General features: G+C 40.3%; 1 protein-coding gene across 1 annotated transcript; it reads right to left on the minus strand.

Annotated features, from left to right (window-relative positions):
- Positions 1 to 375: 375 nt before the first annotated feature.
- Positions 376 to 1,317, minus strand: LOC310842769 (olfactory receptor 5V1-like; the record flags this gene model as incomplete). The annotated part of the gene is made up of 1 exon (XM_083734907.1): positions 376 to 1,317. One exon carries the CDS (start codon positions 1,315 to 1,317, stop codon positions 376 to 378), a length of 942 nt encoding a protein of 313 aa, XP_083591033.1.
- Positions 1,318 to 10,632: the final 9,315 nt, after the last annotated feature.

Below are 10,632 nucleotides of genomic sequence, written 5' to 3' on the forward strand. Positions count from 1 at the left end.
TTTTTATTAGTTTCTTCTCTAGCAGGGTGAATCGTCAGTTCCCTTGCTACCCTCAATGGTGGGCTCATTTCCTTTCCCAGTGTTTCCTGAAGCGAGCGTTTAATGTGTGAAGCAGTGTGGAATGTGGATGTGTGGAATCAGGAAGATGTTAGTGCACACAACCTCATGCTAATGTGGAAGTTACTGTGAGCTGTCAACTGTGTAATATGAGGTACTTTTGTCCATTTAAAATATTTATTTTTCCCAATTCGAATTATAAAATGGTGATTTTCTTGAGTCAAAATGAAGATACCTTTAAACATTATTATTATTATTATTTCTTTTTTAAAAGCACTGCACATATGATTGTGCACTGGAGTTCTCTTTTTGCTCTCCTCAGGTCCTAGCTGAGGAAGAGAAATATTTCTTGCCCATTCTCATCAAGCCAGCCTTTACCTCTTTATTCCTCAGACTGTAAATGATTGGATTCAACATGGGTGTTACAATGCAATACAGCGAGGAAACCAAAGTATCTACATCCAGGGAGTACCCTGAACTTGGCCTGTCATAGTTGAAGTTGGATGTGCCGTAGAATATCACAACCACCATCAGGTGCGAAGCGCAGGTGGAGAAAGCCTTCACTCTGCCCTCAGAGGAATTGATCTTCAGGATAGCACAGATGATGCGGATGTAGGAGACCAGAATAAAGAGGCAGGGGCTGAGCCCTATCAACGCACTGGCCAGGTGGAGCACAGCTTCATTCACAGACGTGTCTGAGCAAGAGAGCTTCAGAAGCAAGGGGACATCGCAGAAGAAGTGGCTGAGCTCGTTGGACTTGCAGATGGTTAAGGACGATGTCAGGAGGGTGTGCACCAGTGAGTTTGTCAAGCCGCACATCCAGGAGAACCCGGCCATCTTGGTGCAAGCCCCCTTGCTCATGATGCTGGAATAATGCAAGGGGCTACAGATAGCCACGTATCGGTCGTACGCCATGACAGCCAACAGCACACATTCTGTCCCTGCACAGGTAATGAGGGAGAACAGCTGGACAATGCATCCCGCATACGATATGGTTTTCTTTGCTCGGAAGAAGTTAGCCAGCATAACGGGGACTGTGGCAGAGATATAGCAAATGTCTAGGAATGACAGGTTGCTCAGGAAGTAATACATAGGGCTATGAAGGGTTGGATCTGTTCTGATCAGGGCAAGTATCAGAGCATTTCCTGCTAGAGTTACTGTGTAGATGACTAGGAATACAAAAAAGAACAGAACATAGAGGCTGGGGTGGTTTGTAAAGCCCAGGAAAATAAATTCGTCTACAAAGGTTTGGTTTTCCATTTGCTCAGGGGCCATTTGTAGAAAAGAAATGGAGCAGCCTTTTGAGACGGGAGAATGATCGATGTGTGTGAATGCTCAGAATGTGGAGTCAATCCGCTGTAAGCAATTTAGCAAAGGTTGGCATCTGTGCCTTCATATCATGTGGGTCCCAAGTAGCGTTTTGCTACAGAATTAACCCCACAATTATTAAATCACCAAGAGAAGAAGCAGGTTATACAGAAGAACGTATAACCCAATCCCTAGTAGCTGGTTTCCTGTATGGAGGAGGGAAAAGAAACAAATGATGCCAACGTGAATGTGAGGATTGCTAGGAGCTAAAGGAATCACGATCAAGAATAAGGACCCGTATGAATATAATTTACAGTAAAACTCTGCTATTCAGTTATCAGCTAACACTTCCCATTGTCAAAATTCTCTTAGTCCCTCATGTAGCCTTCATATTCATGTAATTTATTTTTTTTAAAAAACATTCCTGTTTACTTCTTTCACCACGTTCTACGGTGTTTCTATGGAGAAAAGCTGTAGCTGACTGGCACAGCATCTGCTTTGCATGCAGAAGGTCGCAGGTTCAATCCCCAGCATCTCCAGGTAGAGCCGGGAGAGACCCTGGTCTGAAATCCTGGAGAGCTGCTGCCCATCAGTGTGGACCAAGGTTAGCCAACATGGTGCACACCAGATGCTTGGGCCAGAATTGCCAGTGGTTAGGGATTATGGGAGTTTTAGGACTGGAAGACACCATCTTGGCTACCGCTGGCATAGGCAATACTGAGCTACTACTGTTCTGGTCCAGGTCTGACCCACTACGAAGCAGCATTCCTAAATTCTTATGTTTTGCGGTTATTCCACGCACACACATGCATACCCTCTGACCTGCAGACTCATGATCTCTGCAACTCGTTTTGGAACACCGGTGATCACATTTTGCCAGTGTTCCATAATAAATTGCAATGAGTTCATATATTGATCCTGTGTATACGGAAGAGTGAGCAATTCTCACAGTTGCAAACAAAACATAACCCTGCTAAACTTGAATGTAAAGGACAAATCAGATTTAAGCTCCTTTCCTTGCATATCATGCCAATTTCTACTACCTAGTTACTCCTTGCATCACAAAAATTTAAATTTTTAAGCTGTGTTCTCTTATTTTGATCTTTTCTAATTAAATGGCATTGTGGTTCTCAATAGTATTCATTATTTGTTTTTGTTTTTAAATAAAATTTCTGCTTGCTAATGCTCATTTGAAAATTGAACGTATGAAATGTTTCAGACTTTTATATGAGAGGTTCTCTTCAGCCTTGGTTCTTTCTACTGCTCACTTCCACCCCAAATTTTTAAAATGCTTTTAAATAACTAAAACAACTGCAGTGCTGATGGTCAGCTCCAAGCTGCAGTTTTCCTTCTGATGGCTTATTATCTTGAAACCAGACACAGAGCAGACAGCCCTCAGAATAGAGGCGCACCTTCAGAGAACTGGCCTTGGTAAAGGATGTTGTATGGCACCCAGACTCAGGGGCCAAAATAACTTTGCTGGCCTTGGGTGGCCAACAGTGAGACTTGACTGTAGGGGTAATGCCATTTGCTGCTCTGAGGCAGGCTGCAAATTGTCCTGAGCCAGCTCTGGCAGCACCTCACAAACCTCCATTTTAAAATATGGCCTCCTCAAGGAGACCATTTTAAATAATTCCTGAGGTACTCATTTTCAAGCAATAAGCTGGACAATTTTCTCTTTAGATGCAAGACAACAAAATTATGGTCTTCTTTTCCCAACTTATTTTTTTCCCTGTCACCCATATAGCAAGATAATTTATTTAGCTTCCACATCCTTGAAGCAAGATTAATTTTTAAAAATATCTTCTACATCATAAATAATTTCCATGCACCACAGTTGTGCTAAATCTTTGTCTTTCCTTCTTTACCCTTAACACAGCATAGAAGTTGATCTTATTTCCTGAGTTTTTCCTTGTGTCCTACAGGGTGCATATTTTCTCATAAAAACGTAATTTCTACTAAATCAAAGATAAGGTTTCATGGCTGAAACTTATATTTATTGCCATTCTTTAGACATAACATCCATTTGGACATTTTCATGAGAAATTATTTTGTTTATCCCAAATAAAACATTAATGCAGCTTCTTACAGTTTGTGTGGGTGGGTGTTAACCCTGCATTTTCTCACAAAGGAGCAAATCAGACCCATAAGATGAACAGTCCCAAATCCAGAACCTATTAAGCTAGTCCTGTGAGCTCAAGGACACCTCAGACCTGTTTACAGTAATAAGCAGCCTCACTACTACCACTGCTCTGTCCTTTATGGCAAACTCTGTTTGAAATGAAGCGGTGTTTCAAAAGCAGCTGATAATAAGAGATAGCAGTCAATTGTTGGGAGGGTGGGGGGGAGTAAGTCCAAAATTCTGTTGACTGACAGTCTCCCCAAGCAACTGTTTGGATCCATTGAAATATCTTTTAAACATAAAACCCATGGAGACAAAAGGAGTGTTTAAGCATCTTCGACCTGATCCAGGAGGATCTATATTTTAATTGTTTTAATTTATATTTGTTGTTTGTTTATTGAGCTAATAGTTTTTATTAAGAATAAAAGAGCCACATTCATTCATGCCAAAGCCCTGTTTAGGGAAATTTTTAATGTTTGATGTTTTATCTCATTTTTAACATTCTGTTGGGAGCCGCCCAGAGTGGCTGGGGAAACCCAGCCAGATGGGCGCGGTATAAATAAATTGTTGTTGTTGTTACACCAGTATTCTGTTCTGATGGTAGCCAGATGCCTATGGGAAACCCATAAACAGGACTCAAGCACCAGAGCCCTCTTCCCTCCAGCAGTTTCCAGCAACATTGCATATTATATACAGTGTTACTGTACATCTTATATATTGTGTTTTTATTGTTATTGTTTGGCAGGGGGTTCTTTAATTTCCATTGTAAGCACATAACGCTGGTATGTCTCAGATGATCACACAAACTTATATGTTTGCTGGACTGGGACCTGGGGGCATAAACTGGATTTCCATTCAGAGTCACACTTGAACTGGCAGTGGGATGCACATTCTGACATGCATTCAGATTCACACGTTACATGTTGCGCATTAACATCTGGTTTGTTTGCATGAACAGAGCTGGGTTGGAGCCCTTCTGGTTTCAGAAGACTGGTACTTGCCTTATCATGATGTACCAGGTCCAACACTATTCTACACTGACTGTCCATAGCTCTCCAAATCTCTCAACTAGTCCCCACAGGCATAACCTAGTCCAGCCTTCCCCAACTTGGTGTCATGCAGAACCTTTGGAGCCTAGCCCCTGAAGGCAGATCTATTGTCACTGGAAGTCAGAGATGGTTTGTGAAGCATTTATGGTTCTTCTTACAGAAGTCAAAGACATGCAGAAAAGAGTAAAAAAAGAAATAAACCTGATGTGTACGTGCAGAGGTGGTGTGCACCTGATACTTCACCATTCGTTTGTCTCACAACACTGGAAGATATGCATGACCAGCCAAGACAAAGGTTCATGGTTCCTCATGGTTAACTCAAGGCTATTTCTCACATAGACAAAGCCAAGCACAATGTATACAATATTCATTTCAAGTAGGATTCTTTATTGAGCTGAGTCAATGGATTGGATGTTTAAGTTGGTGAGCCACTCTTGTAGTCAGAAAAAAGAACCTATGCATCTTTTCATGTATTTGTAAAAGCAAGCAAAAAGCAAAAGCAAAAAAGACCACATACCTAACCGAATAGAATTATGCGATGCATTTAGGGTGCTTCCAGACTGCCAGCATTTTGTGGGAGGGAGTGTAACAAGCAGTGGAATTTTCCACTTGTGCAATTAAAGTGGACCAAAGGAAGGGAAACGTCTGAAGCACTGAGAGGGGAAACTGGGAGCTACAGGAAGATGTCCAATTTGAGAAGCCAAAAATGTACACCGAGGAGAAAGAAACAGTGTTGTTGTGGGATGTGTTGCATGGATTGAATTCATTTAAACTGTCTTTAATATTGTGTAATATTGTGTTTTAATATTAATGTGGTGATTTAATTGTTGCAATCCACCCCAAGACCATAGGGTAAAAGGCAGGTAATGAATGAATTGTAACAACAACAACAACAACAACAACAACGTGTTTCACCTGTAGTCTTAGGAGGATCAGTCAAATAACCTTCCATGAATGAAATGTTTAACTAGATTGCAAGATTGTGATCTAAACCTTGAGCCCCTTGGCATTCAAGAGTAAGTTCAAGGATGGTCAATGGCTCCATTCCTTAACCATCCCTACTTCTGGGTGAATCACCTGAGTTCAAAGATCCTTGCATGCAGCAGCAGGTTGCACGTATATGGCTGTTCACACAGATTTCATTTTGGGATAGATGGTTAGTACTGTTAACTCTTTTTACTCTGATTACTGTTGCAAGAGGGGAGGAAAAGGGACACATCCCTCTTCCCCAAACAGGTAATATCCGCTGCTGTCAGAGCCAACCATATTTCCCTGCTGTGTTCCTGGTCTTGTTCTTGAATGGGGAACTATGTGTATAGAGTATGTGTATATAATTGTATAGGGTGGTTTGACAAAGGAACCAATGACATAGAGGGGTCGTGGGCTTTCTTTCACTTTTCAAGGAGATGCTGGGCAGTCATCTGTTGGGGAATGCTCCATTTCTGCATTTCCTGCATAGAAGTTGGACTATGTGGCTTGCAAGACCCCTTCCACACTATATGATTCTATAGACCTTGGATGAAGAGGTGCTGCAGAGGGGCCCAAGTGAACAGCATTCATTTGCAAGCAAGGAACCTGATTTGGATGAGGAATCATGAATGTTTCTCAGTTTCTGCTTATGAATGGCCCTTGACGGATTGGGAAAGTAGGCTTGAATTGCACCACCAAGATGCAATCCTCATAGGAACCTAGGAAGCTGCCTTAACAGTCCACTAGCTCAGCACTGTGCACATCAGCTGCTAGTGGTTCTCTGAGATGAGCAGGCTGGGATCACTCCCTACCCTACCAAGAGATGTTGGGACCTTCTTTATGCACAGCAGATGCTTTACCACTGAACAATGGCCCTTCAAAATTGAACCTGGAGGTAAAACTCATGACTTCCAGTAGCTTAGATTGCAAACTCCACCTCCACAATGGCCATTCCGTTATAGAAATACTATTACAGATAGATCAAGCATAATTCATACATTTCATTCCTGACAGTCTGGTCCTAGGAAGAATGAGCCTAGAGTTCTATTGGCAGGATAATGTGACTTATCAATGTGAGAGCCCAAAACGCTGTTAAGAAAGCATACAGGTACCTACCTGAAATTGCTGTACTGTATTTACCAATGAACATCAGCATCGCTTCCTCTCAGGCTCCTATAGATTAATTCAGGAAGCACTATTTAACCGTCAGTCTAAGACCTGGGGGACATATTGTATTCGGAGAAGTATCTCAGGGACATATGCAAATAACAGGTAATTTAACTGTTTATTGCTTTTAAGGAAAACAGCAAAAATGACAAAAACATAAAATTTACCCATCTAGAGAATATACATATATATGTGATGAAAGCCTGGTTGCATTTAAAGTCAGCTGGCATTTTGCCATTGTTGCACTTGAATGAGAATTTCATTTACAGTGAATAATGATAAAGATGCTATTTAGGGTACAAAATGGATTTTATTTGAAGAACAGTTTTAGGGTATAATTTTCTAAGAAATAGCTTTTGCAATACTGTAAACTTCAGCTAAGGATACCACCAAAGCTTACATATTATTCTCCCATCAGCAATCTTCCACTTGCTCAGTTAATACTGATGCCCTGGAAATCCAAGTGTGTGTGTGTGATTGTGGTGGGTTTGGCATTCTGAGCTTGAGCAGTAATGAAAATATGACTAAGATTTGGTTTTCCCATAGCTGTTTGGACTTCAGCATGACTACCGAACTGCATTTGAAGATTTGGGAGGTTTTAATATGTGGCAAGTTAATCTGTTTTTCACACTTCTCCCAGCCCAGAGTGGCTGGGATAATAATAATATAAGAACAACAACAACAACAACAACAACAACAACAACAAGAACAATCTTTTTCATATCATTTAAGCCCAAACATGCATTTAGGGTCTTAAATTTTAATTTTGTACCACATATTTTCATAGTGGAAGTGCTACTGTTCAATCCACCTTAGTTTGAATGATGTGGATCCTGATGCACCAGCTGAAGACCAATTATCTATTTGATTGAAAATGACACTCTTCTATTTTCTGTAACACATTAACAACACTCAAACATCTGAATTAAAGGATGTCACTTGAGAAGAGCTGTCATTTTCTCATGTAACGTAAAAAAAGTTCAAAGCTCAAATCCAAAACATTCAGTTTGTTTAGACCAGGCTTCCTCAACCTCAGCCCTCCAGATGTTTTTGGCCTACAACTCCCATGATCCCTAGCTAGCAGGACCAGTAGTCAGGGATGATGGGAATTGTAGTCTCAAAACATCTGGAGGGCCGAGTTTGGGGAAGCCTGGTTTAGACATTGCTTTCATTAGCTGCATTCTTGCTTGGTGCTGCTTACAGATGCAGAGGTCATTTCCATCAAAATGCCACTCTACGGTATCTCCCCATTTAATTCAGGTCTACCATTTCTGCAGACTATCCACTATGTAACAAACAACAAGACAGAAATGGTAAATCTGGATTAGATGGGGTGGGTGGGTTTGTGGGATGGCATTTTGATGAAGACAACAACATTGTGTGATCACTGAAGGGAAAAAAATAAACTTGCATGCATGAACATCTTAGGCTGTATGAAGAAGAATAAGTGTTGTGGCCATGATTCTAGCATCCACTATGTGCTTGCATGAATATACATCTGAATGCCTGATTATTATTATTATTATTATTATTATTATTATTATTATTATTATTATTTAATCACACGTTTATCCCTCTCTTCCACCAAGGAATTCAGGGCAGTATAAATGGTCCTCCCATTTTTTTCTTACAACACCAACCCTGAGAGGTACAGGAGAATCTGGTTCAAGACCACTCAGTAAGTTTCATGGCTCATTTGGGAGCTGCTGCTCCAGCAATTGTAACCCTTGTACCACATTGGTTCTTATGAAATTGCTGTTTGTGTATTCCATTTGTATCACTCTTTTCCTCCAAGGAGCTCAGAGTGACAGGGAAGCTTCAGAACAGCCCTGTGAAAAGGAGAGTTGTTAGAGGAGCTTCTGAGCAGGTGGCTTCTAATGCTACCCAGTATTGTTTTTCGACTGTAAGTACCAGGAAGAACTTTGCAGTTGACCTTTAAGCGTATTCCAACACTTGGGAGCTTGGGGCTGCAGCTGAATTGCTCCTCAGTTCTGGTCGGAGCGAAACAATATAAACTTAAAGCTTTTGCAGATGACCTAGTTTTGACACTGCAGGAGCCGGAATCTAGTACGAAAAGAGTTTTACAATTGATTGACAATTTTGGTCGGGTGGCGGGATTTAAGTTAAACAAACAGAAAACTAAGGTGTTGGGGAAAAATTTGACAGATATTGAATCAGAACAGTTTCAGAGAGAAACAGAATTATCATTGGTGAAAAAGGTAAAGTACCTAGGGGTGAACATAACAGCAAAAAATCTGAGTCTATTTAAGGAAAATTATGAAAAATGCTGGTCTGAAATTAAGAGAGACTTGGACAGTTGGACAAAATTGAAGCTTTCTTTGTTAGGCCGAATTGCTGCTATTAAGATGAATGTATTGCCAAAAATGTTGTTTTTGTTTCAAACACTACAGATTATAGATAAGACGGAATGCTTCCGGAAGTGGCAGAGAGATATTTCTAAATTTGTCTGGCAGGGCAAAAAGCCCAGAATTAAATTTAAGATACTGACTGACGCAAAGGAAAGAGGGGGCTTTGCCCTGCCAGACTTAAGGTTGTATTATGAAGCCGCAGCTTTCTGCTGGCTAAAAGACTGGCTACTTCTCGAAGACACTGATGTGTTGGATCTGGAAGGGTTTAATAATAATTTTGGTTGGCATGCATACTTATGGTATGACAAAGTTAAGATCAATAAGGCCTTTAAGAACCATATTGTCAGAAAAGCAGTGTTTAATGTCTGGACAAAATATAAAGACTTATTGGAAAATAAAACCCCAAGGTGGCTTTCACCTCTGGAAGCTAAGGCCCGAAAAAGACCCAATATGGAAGCCAATTGGCCAAAATATTGGGAAATATTAGAAAAAGATGGAAATAACTGGAAATTGCAGAGTATGGAAAAAATGAAGGATAAAGTGCGAGACTGGTTACATTACGCTCAGATTAAAGAAGTTTTTAAAAATGACAAAAAGCTAGGGTTCCAGGTGGAGAAATCGAAGCTGGAAACTGAACTGTTAGAACCTAAGACTAAGGTACTTTCAAGAATGTATAACTTGCTGTTGAAATGGAGCACACAAGACGAAATGGTTAAATCGGCTATGATAAAGTGGGTACAGGACATTGGGCATAACATTATGTTTGAGGAATGGGAAAGGTTGTGGACCACTGGGCTAAACTTTACTGCATGTAATGCTTTGAAAGAAAATATAATGAAAATGATATACAGATGGTACATGACCCCAGTTAAGCTTGCCAAAATATACCACTCGTCTGACAATAAATGTTGGAAATGTAAAGAAAATGAAGGAACATTCTTTCACCTCTGGTGGACTTGCCCTAAAGTGAAGGCCTTCTGGGAAATGATATATAATGAACTGAAAAAGGTATTTAAGTATACTTTCACTAAGAAACCAGAGGCCTTCCTTCTGGGTATTGTCGGCCAGAAGGTGTCAAAGAAGGACAGAACTTTCTTTATGTATGCAACAACGGCAGCAAGGATACTCATCGCAAAGAACTGGAAAACTCAAGATCTACCCACGCTGGAAGAATGGCAGATGCAGCTGATGGACTATATGCAGCTGGCGGAAATGACTGGCAGAATTCGAGACCTGGGAGAAGAAAGGATTGAAGAAGACTGGAAGAAATTTAAGATTTATTTACAAAATTATTGTAATTTGATGGAATGCTAAGAAGGATGCTTGATTATAAACAATTGGCCATCACTAAATTAGATGAGCATTATTAGACTATATTGTAATGACTGGTTATAAGATTACAAATAAGATGGTAATTTGCTTGAAAAATTTTATGAACAATGTATGTGCGAGCGGATGACGCGAGGAAGTCCAAAGATGTTATGAAATTTCGTAAAGACACAAACAATGCTGTTTTTCATTTTTGTATCTCTTTTATTAAAAAAACCTAATAAAAATTTTGAAAATAAAAAAAAAAAAGAATTGCTCCTCA

The sequence above is a fragment of the Podarcis gaigeae genome (genome assembly GCF_964106915.1).
Source record: "Podarcis gaigeae genome assembly, chromosome: 4".
NCBI classification, from domain to species: domain Eukaryota; kingdom Metazoa; phylum Chordata; class Lepidosauria; order Squamata; family Lacertidae; genus Podarcis; species Podarcis gaigeae.